We start from the raw sequence: 14,503 nt of genomic DNA, 5'->3' as shown, positions 1-14,503 counted from the left end.
ATTTTTCAGGCAACAATGATATACACTTGTGCACAATATTACAAGGAGTGTTTGGAAATAATTTACAACAGTACTTAATTGTACCTTATTATGTAACATAATTCAACACAGGATCTCTCAATATACTCCTCACCAATGTCAATTCATCATTGACATCTCTCTCTGGTAACTTCATAATGGCATTACAGGTCCATTTTTTGGGGTACTATGGCACCATTCATGGACAGCTGTCTGCAGTTCTTTGCAAACTTTTGACCTTGCAGAAAGTTCATATTGTCAAATAAAGCATAATTAGATGGAGCAAGATCTGCTGAATATGGTTGTTGCAACACAACAGTGAACCCAGTGATATTCCAACTTTGCAGTTATGGTGTTGCTGGTGTGGGGCTGTGCATTGTCATGTTGGAGCAAAATTTATCATAACCACTTTCCTTTCTTGTTGCTGAATTCTGTATCTAAGCCACATAAGGGTCTTGCAATACATGGTTGCAATACCCTTGATGGTTGTTTCTTGTGAAGCCAGTGCATTAACAGTGTGTCTGAAATGTTTCAAAAGCTGAGATCATCTGCTTGTACAGCAGCATTAAATTTCTAGGGCTGGGATTTCCTGATGTTTATTGCATGTATTGGAATTTCTTCTCTGGTGTGTGGTAGTGGCAACATGATTCATCACCAATTACCAGCTTCTCAAAAAAATCTGGATCTTATTTGTGCATTTCTAGATGCTGATGAGTCTTCCACCTTTTTATCCTTTTATGCTATGTCAATTCTATGAAACCCTTCAGACAGTTTCATTGTTCCAGCAAGTTTGCAATGTTGATGGACAACCAATAGTTACATTATTTTATGCAGTTTCCATGCTGCATGAACCCTTTGACCCAGTTGTACAGTACATGGTCTTCTGTGCAGGATCTTCCTGAATACATACTGCAGTTTTGATGCATTCCACAAAAACCATGCAATCCATCTTTGTCCATGATAGCTGCCTTTCATTTGTCTGTGTTTCCCTGCTTACCAGCAAACATTGTGCTCTTGCTATGCACTCTGGTGGCAACTAACATCTAGCTTATGCATACTAATATCGATCTATTATCCTATGAGAAGGGTGTACCCACAGATTGCACAGTATTCATACAATACTGCATCTGTAAATCATTTCTGAGCACTCCTTGTAGTTATACAGTAATATAATGTTTCATATGAAAGTAATTTATAGTAGTCTCAAGCTTGACTCTTGATAACTTGACATTCCATAAAACTTGTCATGTCATCCAAAAAACAAAAAAAGAATTATATTATTCTAATTTTTACCTTTATAACTTGATACTAGGATCAAATAAGTTATGATTCTTTATTGGCAATACTTGATGATAGCATAAATTCCACGTTTTAACAAAGAATACAACTTTTTTTCAAGGTGTCACTGCAAAACATTATGATGCAAATATCATTAACTCAAAAGTAGCTACTGAATAGCCAATATTTTTTTGTACTTAAAATTTAGCTACAAATAGAAATAGTCATAATTGGTATGTAGTTAATAGGTATATGAATTTGCACATATAATACCTATATGAAAATTTGCTATTTAGACTAGTATTATCATTAGTCCACAAAACTTTCCAGTTTTGGTAACTTGTCATCTTCTCAGTCTGCATTAAGCCAAGTTTGCGTGACTCTACTGTAATATTAGAGATTTATTTTTTTTATCATTTTCTATTTTATTTTATTCATACATAATTTGAAGAAAATGTTTAACTAATAAATTTTTTGTTGTACAACTTTTTCTTAATGTTTAGTGAAAATCTTGTAATATAATTTTTAGTTTGTAGATAGTTATGAAGTTTTTGCTTTTATGTAGCTTTCACTTTTATTCTATATTATTTATGGTTTTATTAAAAAATTGGTTTTATGTATATTTATAAATTCTTTTTTATTGAAAGTTCTTAGATTTTTTGATAAAATTTTTTTCCTCATAAACATCACTAAGTTAGATCAAATGATTTCTATGGGCACTTTTGTTTAGGCTATATAGCTATTATTAATATTAGTTATATTTTTATATACAATGAATGACAGGTAAAGCAGTTGAAAACATTCAAATGTGTGTTAGAACAAATCAATATATTTTTTTGAGAACTGTTAAGAGATATTATTTTTTAAAAATCTTTCTCTTCAAATGAAAAATCATTCCAAAATTATTTTTTTTTGAAATTGGAATCAATAAAGTATTTAGAGTTCAAAATTATTTTGATTTTTAATGCTTGTCCAAAGTTTTATTTAATATAGAAATGCTATAAATTGAACAATTCTTATGTTAAATATTATTTAAGAAATAAACTTGAATCATCTTTAATCATCATTCAGTTTAGTTGTTGTTTATAAGCATAATTTGTTACATAATTTTTAAATGCACCTTTTCAAAAAGTTATTAAGTAGTTTTTGGAATTATTAAAATTAATCATTATTTTTTTTTATTCACTTAAAATTTCTTCATAATTGTGATAAAACTGCCATCTGCTATAAAAATTAAAATAGTAATATTAATAGTAATTCATTCCTACTTTATATTTAGTTTAAACATAAGTGAAAAAAATCACTTGTCAGATATAACAATATTATGTTACTGAAGGAACTGTTGTTTAAATTCTTGGCTTTTTTCTTACTTTTTATAGATTGAGATTTTTTAAAAATGAGACTCCTGTATATATTTAATATTTTAGTATAATGGATGCTTTAATAGTTTAAAGAAATTTATTCATAAATTAATTCTAATTTTTACTCTTTTAATGTATTTTCTATGAAATATTTCAATGTTTTTACTGTAAATCATTATTTAATATTAAATAAATGTTGTGCAATTGTTAATTTATCTAGTATTTTTAAAAAATTTGTGTGTAATAATTTGCATTTATTCAATAAATTAGCTTTTAAAAAATTAAACTCTAAATAAGAAAATGTTTTAGAAAATAATGTGCCCTTTGAAACTATTTGGAATATAATACCTAAATTTAAAAAAATATAAACTTACCATCTTCCATTGTCATAGCAACTATTTTATCTGATCTAGGTCCAGCTCCCAGCATATTATAGGCTTGAACAAGAATATCATATTTTGTGAATTTTTGAAGATTATCTAATTTGCATTTGGTTTGGAAATTCTTTGTCACTCCTAAAGTTTTATATAAATATGGTTCACTAGAATTATGAACTTTATAACCAACATAATAACCTTGAATTACACCATGTTGAAGTCTGGTTTCAGGTGGCTAGTAAATATTTAAATTAAANATATTTTATGGATATCCCTCTATATTAAATTAAATTTAAAATTTTTAATTTTTATTTTTAAACTTTATGCTAATCAAGTTCTAGAAGTGCTGAAAATACTATATTTAAATTAACATTCTTTAGTATTGAAATATAACCCTTCAACTTTCAGTTGTACTTACTTATATTGATTTTAAACAGGCAAAATTAGTGACAGACCTGCTTTGCTACAAGAACCAAGAGGCTATGGATCTCCACCCTATCGTAAGTACAGGGTGTTTAAAATAGTTAGTGATTTCATATTAAATCCAGTACAATTACACATTTAATTTGGAAAATTAATATAAGTTTAATAATGAAATAATACACTAATCTCTCTACTCCAATCTGAATCACATTCATTAAAAAATTTTTATATCTATAAAATTCCTAATATTTCAGAAATCCTAAGATATTAAAGTTTATGGAAATCCTGTATAATATATATAAACTATATTTAAGAATGATTTTTTTTTTCAAATATACCATTTTGTTTAGCTTTTTCTGATTTTATAAAATAAGTTTATATCATCCAAAGTACAAATTGCATGTAAATTATTACTTAATACTGTCATAAGAAACTAAAATATTCATAACAGTTTTTAATATCAGTTTTCTGAATAATGCAGAGTATTTTATCAACAGATGTATTTATTTGTTTTAGGTTTATTTTTTTTTACTTTAATTTATGAATTATAGTTTTTTTTGCTGACATTTTATTGATAAAACTGAGTACCGAGTAGGATATAATTTTAATTTCTAGCTTTTGATTTGATTTAATAATTAAATTATCATATTTATAAAAGTGGGGATTATCACACCATGTTATTTTTACCTCATTAATTATAAAAATTTTTATATGAAAGATATAAACAAAATTTATTCAGTTTTTAGACATTAGGTTTTGATCATTTATTTAGATGATTGTGTAAGAAATTTAAAATAATTATCAATATTATATATTTAAGAGTTATGTAGATAAAGAGCAGAAAAAATTAAGAGTTAATTAAACTAATTCAGTTCTTAGTAAGATTTATCTTACTAAGAATTAAACACAATATTTTCACATATATTTTACTTTTAGTTTTTCTTCATGAATGGAACTATGATTTTAAATGCATGTACTGTATAATACATACTGTCTAAATACAAAACTTTGGTTCACTTACAAATAAAATTAAAAAGAAATTCTGTTAATATTTGAATATTGAATTATTATATTTCAGATTATATTTAATAAAAAGAATGAGTTTCAATCTTATTTTAGTATTTAATAGATTTTTAATTCATAATAATAATACATTGACAACATTGATGTACTTGTAATTATTTTATTTGAATTTTCACTATTATGTTGGAAAGTAACCAGTAATACATCTAATAAAATTAAATGAGTATACAAAAAATATATAATTATGTAATATCAATTTGATACAAACTATAAGGGAAGTACTTAATAAACTTCTTGTTCAATTTTTCATTAAAAAATAATAATTTACTCTGAAATTAATGGTTAAATAGTGTATATCAGAACAGTTTGGAAATAATCAATGTACAATGATTAACTTTCAAAACGCTTTTAAAATGTGTTCTTATCAAAGTTCTATAAAAGTAATAATTTTAAATAACAAAAAAATGTAATTATTTTTTGCAAAAACCCTTCTACAACAGATTGTTTTGTTTAATATCATGGTTAAAAAATAAGGAAATGGAAATCTCATGGTCAACTTTCATTCGTAACCTTTTTTTTGTCATAATTGCTTCATCTTTATTTCTATTGTATTCAGATTCTTTGGTCATCATCATTGAAACAAATCGTATTTGTATTTCTTAGGCATGAAAATGCATTTTACTTATTTCTGTACATTTGATTTTGAATTAAAGTGAGTTAAATCAAATGTTGTAAAGATTTATGGAAAATCATTGAAAATAAATTTAATAACTTTGAAACTTAAAATTGATGACATTATTAGTAATAATTTTATGAATTTGAAATATTCAAATTTTATGAATAAGGAAAGAATTATATAAATCTTAAAAAATACCTACTACATTCCAGTTAAAAAATTTATAATCTTTAATTTAGCTTTCAATACTTTCACTATTGTCTTTTACAAATATTACATTTTTAACAAGAGGTTTTGATTTAAGATTTTATCACTGTGTTCTTTTCAAATGATTTTAATACAATAGTTTTGATTTATTATTATAAAAAAAAGGAAAATCAATTAATAATTCTTTTATAATCTGTGTAGAAGTATATTATTTAAAATATGTTTGCAAATGGCTATTATTTCATTCTTTTCATATTTTCCATTAGATCAAATAGTATTTTTTTCAGTGATTTAATTTTTTTAATGATGTGTTTTTATATGAAGAGATAAAAATAACATAATGCCATCATAATTTTGAAGTAAATATATTTGAATTCTAAACAAAATTTTTAAATTATTAATAGGTGATTACATAAGCATTGTAAATATTAAAATGTCATATAAGAAATATAAATTTATGAACTAAGAAATCAACATTTCAGTTATGAAACTGAAGATTAGTAAAATATTATTTTTATCTCTTCATCCATTTTTCTGTTTATAATACAGTTTAATAACATATTATGCAACTTTTTGATATCTATAAACATTTACAATTAACTTTACAACTTAGTTTTATCCATAAACATTTGCAATTAGATAGTTTATGATTAATATTATATGCAGTATCTACCCATATAAATTCTAATGTTTGTGAGTAGCAAAACTAAGATGAACATCAATGACTAATCTATTCAATCATCGTTGTAGTTTGTTGGGTTCAGTAGGGAAAATTGGTTAATGCCATTTTCATTGCTAGATCTGTTATCCATGTGCATTCGTCTTAGAACTTAACAGTAATTTTTAAATACAGTATTAAATACAATCTTTGACATTTAAGAAATGGAATTATTAGATATTATCACTAAAACTTATGATAAATTAGATACTTTTCTGTTTTGTATTAAAAATAGTGCTCAATTATATGTTTTTGAAGCCATGATAAAACAAATTATAAAATATAATTGTTTAACATTTTTTTCCTAAATTGGTTGCTTATATTACATTTCTTTCAATTTCTCACTACTAAGATACATTGCATTAATGTGTGTTTTGATATTAATATAAAAAGGGATTCAATATGTATATATTTTAATTCTAAAAAACATTTAGTGTTTTGAATTTAATTATATTTTCATGTAATTTCTTAAAATGCATGATCTTATATCTAGCAACTTAGACATGTAATTTGAACTATTTCTTTGCAATATATGTTACCTGTAGCAATAATGTCACAATAATTGTTTACAGTAAGAAATTATTTATTTTGATTGAAACTTTAAAATTTTCAGTCTCTTAGAACAATCTTCAAGTGTATATCAAAGTTAAAATTAAATAACATCATGTGTATGAGTATTCATTAAGCATAACTGAACATTATTAGATTAATAATTAGTTAATTATATGACTCCATTCTATTGGATTATGGAAATAGTCAAAAATATTAAAAATTTACACAGATGGTTATTGAGCATGTCATCATACATGAATCTTTATGCAAGTAACAGATAAACCCACATGTGTTTGGAAGCATAAGGAACTTTATGCTTCCAAACACATCTGGGTTTATCTGTCAAAACACATATCATGCTTGTGCTTCCAAATATTTGAAATGATAAATCCTTTCAAATATCTTTCTTTATGCTTCCAAACGTGTGGGTTTATCTGTTACTTGTACAAAGATTCATGTGTGATGACATGCTCAATAACCATCTGTGTAAATTTTTTAATATTTTTGACTATTTCCATAATCCAATAGAGTGGAATCATATAATTTGCTTATTTTTTTCTAATCATTAATCATCTGAAAGTATATATCAGTGAATAAAATAATGTCTGGTTCTTTTATATTCAAGTATTTATATACAGAATTTGTTGTCTGCTATTGAATGTTAAAATTTAACAAGATCAAATAGTGACATTAGCAAAAATTTGGATAAATTTCTATCATAATTACTACTTATAGGGAAAAATAAATTTAAAGTTACTTTAAATCATGTTGCTTTTCTTTGAGGGCTGCTATATATCATTAATTGCATATGTGAGATTCAAAATGAGAAGTCACTATGTAATTTGATAAAATTAGTTAAATTCTGTGAATTAAAAGATAAAAACAAAAATGTAAAGATTATTAAATATGAAATAATTTAAAGCTCCAAAACATTAACAATACAATGAATGTGTATATGTATACATAAAAAAGATATATAATATATATATATTGTAAATTTTTTAAACTTTAAATTATTTCATATTTAGCAATATTAATCTTATGCATTGAATGCATCTGAAAATTATAAAATTATGATGATGAAATAAAACTTGAAAACTAAACAAGTGTAATTTTTGATTTTTTTCATAATCTATTGGGTTGCTCAGAAAGTAATTTTTTTCATGGAAAAAAATTTTCTTATGATGCATAAATATTTTATCGAATTATATATTGACCACTTTGGTCCAATACCTTTTGCCATCTTTCTTGTAATAGCATGATAAACGTTCTGATCTTTGCTTACAAAAAACTGATTAAAGTGATTTTTGACGTTTTCATTTGAAGTAAATGTTTTACCGTTTAAGAAATTTTGTAAAGACCAGAACAAGTAATAATCTGAGGTTGCCAGATCTGGCAAATATGGTAACACATCCCATCCAAGCTCTAACAGCTTCTGATGAGTTACCAAACCTGTGTGAGATCTGACATTATCATGGTGAAACACTACACCTTTTCTGTTGATCAATTCTGGCCTTTTCTGTTTGATGGTATTGCTCAGTTTGTCCAGTTGATGGCAGTACACTTCTGAGTCAATTGTGAAATTGATAGAAGCTCAAAAAAAAATTCTCTTAAAATCCCACCAAACAGAGAGCATCGCTTTTTTTAAAATGAATATCAGCTTTCAAAGTGCTTGAGCAAGCTCATCTCTCCTACTCTATGATCACTTGCATTCAGCGTTGTTATAAACAATCTATTTTTTTGTCTCCAGTTATGATTCACTTCAAAAATGGATAATTTTCTTGATGTTTGGGAAGCAAATCACAGATGTCAATGTGATGGAGCTAATTTCTTTCTTTAAGAACATGTGGAACCCATATAAACCCAGCTTTGAAACGAAACCAAGTCATTTCAAGTAATCATAAATGGTTGAATTTGACAAATTTAATCTCTTGGCGATTTCTCATGTTGTTATTCAGCAGTTTGCTTCAGTCAGTACCTTTATTTTGTCTTCAACTTCAACTGGCCTTCTAGAACATGGTATATCTTCAATATCGAAATTTCCAGAATGAAATTTTGAGAACCAGTTTTGGCTTTGTTTTTCTGTCAACACATCATCTCCATACATGTCGCACAATTTCTTTCTTGCTTGAACAGCGTTCTTATCTTTTCAGTAATAAAAAAGCAAAATATGCCAAAAATGCAGCTTTTGATTTTCCATATTTGATGAGACAACAACAAAAAAACAATTGAAAGAATCAAACAAAATGTTTTATAAATAAGCCTTGAAATGTCAGCTGTCAAAATATATAATGACACAATATGATTTAGGATGAAGTTGGTGGGTAAAAATACAACTAATCTTACTGGTGGTAAAAAACTAAATTACTTTTCGAACAACCCAATAATTAAATTAATTATTTTTGGATAAAATGCATTTTAACGTATATGCTATGATTAACATAAATTATATTCCATTTATAAATAAATATATATATATATACTGAAGACATGCAGATTAGTATCTATTTTATTTATAGTTATAGTTATACAGAAAAAATAGTAACAACAGTCCTATTTAATAGATTTTTGATTCATTTCGGTTAAATTTGGTAATTTTATCCTTTAATATTAATATTTGTTGTATTAGGGAATTCAGGGATAGTCGGGTACAGAGAACTGATATTCAAAATTGAAACTATCTTCAGAATTTTTAAATACTATCAAAGTTTTTAAATTGTTTTTAAAAAATATTTTATGTAAATAGCAGAAAACTTGTAAGCACTTTTATTTTTCTTCATTATGTTAAAATTATTGGAAATGAAGTTGAAAACCATTTGTCAGAATTAATTAGATCATAACATTTTAATTAATGGAACTCAGGACTTTTGTGCTACATTTTTAAATAATTACTTTCCTAATGAAAACATACAGTAAAAATAATTCAAGAGTTAAATATGAGTGTCTATTGTCTGATCATTTTATTGTGATTGTACTGGATTATTATAATTATGTATTAGTTATAAACAATTTAGAGCATAAATGCTATACTAATAGTTATTTAATTTGACTAGGTGATGGTGCACCAAGACCAGGTCCACCAGCATACCCAGATCGTGATTATGATGGATATGGTGGTCGTGGTCCATCTCATGGATATGGAAATGGAGATTATGGTCCTCCACCTGGACCACAGAGTCGTTATGGTGGCCCATTGCCAGATAGATATGGAAGGTATGTTTAATTATAAATTAAATTTGAAAAATTTTTTAGTTATGTTGCATGCATTACTATTGAAATCTCAGTATTAACTTTTTGTTGAACATATCAGATTTGCATATAGAAATTTTTAAAATATTTGGGTGAATTAGTTAATTTAAACTGACAAAATTTGTTGATAAACAATGATTATTTTTTCAGAATATGTATTAGCATCAGTTGTTTATATGCCTAATGAAAAAAATTTTCAAATAATTTAGAAATTTTTAGAGAAAAGATTACATTTAGAAATGATAAATTATATTTTGTTATTTTTTATGCTTAAAATTAAGTGAACAGAAAAACCTGACATTTTGATTTATATTTCCATATTTCAAATACAGGCTTATCCATTAGAATGTACTCCTAGTTAACATTTTCCCAATAGAATGTGTCTTTATTTTTATTACTCAAACTTCAAAGAATGTGTTTATCTCTCAATAAAATGTTTTTGGCTGATGTTTTAAATAGTAAAAATTTTAAACTTTTTAAAAAAACTCAATGTACTGTACTTAATGTAGGAAAAGTCTCAAGATACATTCCATATATAGAATCACAGCAAACTTTTAAAAATACAATCTCTGTCTTACTTGGTAAATAACAGTTTATGAAAGGAAATTACTTTCTTATTATAATAAACCTTTGCTTTTTTTTCTAAAAATTTCTTTATTGCCCTATATTATTAGCTATATTGTATTCTACTTGTAAAAGTAACATTTATGATATGACCCACAGACTGTATACAGTAATACCCCAAACTTATGTGATAGGTGGGACCGAGCGGTAACTGCATAAGTCGGTATAATTTCACATATAAATACATACAAATAATTTTTAATTGGGGCTGGAGACTAAAGAAAACAATAATTTAGAAAAAAATGTTTAATAAAATCTTAGATAATACATATGTATAACAAATTAGGCCTATATTATTTTACAATTTTTCACATTTACTCGATTATTACGCCATAATTTTAACATTGTTTCCATCTCAGCGATAATACTGTGACGTTTACGAATGATGTTTGAATTTAAAGATTGAGTATTTTTCACATCTTTGAGAATTTTTTATTTGCCTTTTATAATTGTTCTGACTGACAATTCCGGTAGATCAAACTTCTTTGCCAATTAAAATTTTTCATTTTTGTATCGAAGTCTTTAATAATGGGTATGTTCGTAAAGTCAAACGAGTTAAACATGTTAGTAACAAATCGTTCAAAAAGTCTAACGAAATAGAAATAACGATGACTTCATTCTCGCTTAACTCGTTCGACTTTACGAACATACCCAATGTTAACTTTACATTCCAAAGATAAAGTTTTTCTTTTCTTGTTTGATGCAGAAGAATTAGTTCTACTTCGTTTGGATGACATAGTAGAGTCTCTCGAGTCTCCGTAGATATAACAAACACAGAAATAAATAACGCAAAATAAATTGTAGCTGTGTGTGGATTCTGTGCGACACGTCTGAACATGTAAGCTGAACAATAGTGTGGGGGAGTGAGTAATCGAGGATTGCGTGGCACTCAAACAAAAGATGAATCGAAGAGATTTGAAAATCTTGTAACTCCGGGTTTGCGTAAGTCAGGGTATTACTGTATATTACTATGTACAAAGCAGTAGTTGATAACATTATTGTTTCCTGATTTTAAAAAAATGATATTTTAAATGAGTTTGTTGTTTATATATGGATGTTTACTGTTTTGTTACATTTTAGAATTTTGAGTTTAGATTGTAACATATAACTTTTTCTGTTTTAAAATAATGGGAAATGGATTCTCAATTAATGTTTTTCTGCAGAACATATGATTTTCAGGGATGAATTACTGATATTAAGCACAGGATGACTGTAAATATACTATACCAATGTAGAGGTTACAACCAAGGTGCTATGATGAATCTATGGGTACTTGATGAATCTTTTTTTTACTTGGCTTGGCAAGAATATTTGAATGAATATATTGTATTTCTGGTCTACATGCTTAGAAATGCAATTTAGTTTGAATTTCAGATGGTTATTGATATAAGTTTAGTTTTCGGGAGTTGTGGATTCAAATTTATTCTGAATCAGTCTTTTGTCTAGACGTTTTTAAATCATTAATTAAAAATTAATTGTAATTATTATAATATATGAAAGAGTTTAACATTACTGGTTTGTTTTGTTTTCAGATCAAATTACATTGTTGAAAGCATAAAATCAGTCAGAAAAATTCAGTTGTCTATTTAGTTTTGGTTTATAATTTTCAAATTTTATACATATGTATTATATCATTTGAAATATATAGAATATCTGTATAGAGGTTTTGTATATCTTGAAATGTGTTTTATAATATAAAGATTAATTTGTTCCGTTTCATCTTTTATTGAATTTTGATGTATTTCTGTTTTGCATAATTGAATGACAAAACTTTTCTTAAAATAATTAAAAATTATGAAATTGTTTTGTCGTTATAAGTAACCTAATTGAAGTTCCTTGTTACTTGAAATTTTGATTTAATATGTTTTGCTTTTATTTTTCTGGGCTAATGGGTTAAGTATGGTGCAGTCTTGATAATCTGAATCTGTGTTAATCTAAAATAGCTTTTTCTTGCCAAGTTAATAGCAAATTTCATGATTTTGAATTTTATTTAATTATAACTGATATAAGTAATGTATACATTATCATGTATATAATAGAATAGCAGAAATTTCTTATGTTTTTATAAAGATTTCACATTATTGAACAAATTAATGAATAGTAAGGTTTAGATTTTTAGTCACTTTCAACCAAGGAAAGAGAGAGGCAAATAAGCTGTTAAAATTCTACTTTTAGGTAATAAGATTAAGGCAAAATAGATTTGAAACTTTATTGTGATGTACTGTAAAGGTCAACCTAAATAAAAATTTACATCTATTTTATCTAGCACTTTCAAAAATATTTAAATGATTTTTAAAATTATTTAAAAAAATTACTTATCAGGATTATGTTTCTTACAAGATACTGTGCTTTAAGAACAATTGTTTTTTCTTATGTAATATTTTCAAGTCAATTATTTCAAAATATTATGTAATAAAGAATAGTGAGTATCTTCAATATAAATTTTTTAAAAGTCTCTAGGAATACACTGTAATGTTATTTAAATTTTGTTTAAAACTTGTCTTGTTCTTTATAGTATAATCTGAAAATGGAACTGATAAGTTCCAAAACATTTGAAAATTTTTGAAAGATAACAATAGTTTTGAGTTTAAAACTTTCAATTTTTATATACTAAGATGCATTAAATTATAAATTAAAAAAAATTTAATTGTTATTGTTTATTGAAATAAACTATAATCAAGCAATCAATATATTTGATTATTATTATTGAAATATAAAAAAGTAGGAATCACAAAAATTATTTCATAAAATTTATCAAAAATGTTGATGTAAGAAGAAAAATGTGTTCAGTGAAATAATTTTTATAAAATATTCACACGATTTATTTATAGATATGAAAGTGACATGTATGATGGTCGTAATGAAGGTCCACCACCTGGCGCACGAGGCCCGTTATATGGTCCTGGTCCTTCTCCTGGAGGACCAGGTGGTCCACAGCAAGGTTCTGTTGTCATGATTTATGGTCTTGCTCCTGATAAAATGAATGCTGATAGACTTTTTAATCTTTTTTGTTTGTATGGCAATGTTGTTCGTGTAAGTATTCCATGAAAATTTATTGTTTATGTAGATTTTAATTAATAAATTTAAAATTAAAAAAAAAGAAAGTTTTACAGACTAGTTTTTCTATAAAAGTTTAAAGTTTTCAGGTAAAAACACTGTCAATTACTAATATAATAAAGCTAAATTGGTCTCACTGACTGACATGAAATATTTGAATAGAAAAATGAAATGATACAATTGAAAGTCTGTCTGACTATGTTTAATACCCATAAAATCCATTATAAATTTTTAATGATTATTTTTGGTTAAAATTGAAAGTCACTTGCAATTTTGTTTGCAGTATTTTAGCATCTCACTTCTGGAATTTTTGGCTTACATTATCTTGAATATATTTTTAAACAATTATATTTCAATGAATAATTACTGGTAAAAAAAAAATATATATATCAAACATAATACAGATGCTATTTCTGCAGATGTATTAACCCTCCGTAAGTCGCTAGGAATGGGGCCCTTACTTGAGTCGCATGGGTCTTACAGACCCAGTGTTTTTAATATGAAATAATTCAATTTTATCTATCGCGTAAAGAAACTACAGTTTCTTAGTTGGATTCTGCGCTTTGTTTTCTATCTAGTGATATAAATTACTTGCGTATTGACAAAATGAATTTTCTAATATTTATTTTTATGTAATTCGATATGAAAAACGCAAAAAAATAAACATATCAAATTTCAACTCGCTGTAATTTATCTCCTGTTTCACCGATTGCCATCGGGTTTGTTTGTAAGTGGGGAAGAAATATGACACTTTCAAGCGAAGTGAGTAGAACTTTTGCACTACTGCGAGAAAATTTGTCAACCGACCCCGCGTTACCCCCTACCGCGAAAGTCAATAAACGTTAATTGTTTTATGACTCTATTTTCAACACTTCTTTTCTGAGTTGTAAATCGACTAATTGACAAAGATTTTACTTCATTTTACTCATAAGAATGTTGT

The 14,503-nt window shown here is 26.0% G+C and overlaps 1 protein-coding gene across 1 annotated transcript in view; it reads left to right on the top strand.

Moving 5' to 3' along the window:
• LOC111642151 (heterogeneous nuclear ribonucleoprotein L-like) overlaps positions 1-14,503 on the top strand; it is a 133,598-nt gene that overhangs the window by 103,110 nt on the left and 15,985 nt on the right. Inside the window, exons 9-11 of the mRNA XM_023388427.1 lie at positions 3,472-3,534; positions 9,687-9,846; positions 13,338-13,553. Of these exons, the coding sequence (XP_023244195.1) occupies positions 3,472-3,534; positions 9,687-9,846; positions 13,338-13,553 (439 nt within the window). The remainder of the gene's footprint in view (positions 1-3,471; positions 3,535-9,686; positions 9,847-13,337; positions 13,554-14,503) is intronic.

The sequence above is a fragment of the Centruroides sculpturatus genome, unplaced genomic scaffold (genome assembly GCF_000671375.1).
Source record: "Centruroides sculpturatus isolate CEXI.00-Female unplaced genomic scaffold, Cexi_2.0 scaffold1541, whole genome shotgun sequence".
Lineage (NCBI taxonomy): Eukaryota > Metazoa > Arthropoda > Arachnida > Scorpiones > Buthidae > Centruroides > Centruroides sculpturatus.
Note: the sequence above shows the minus strand (reverse complement) of the source record. Positions and strands in the feature narration are given on the sequence as shown.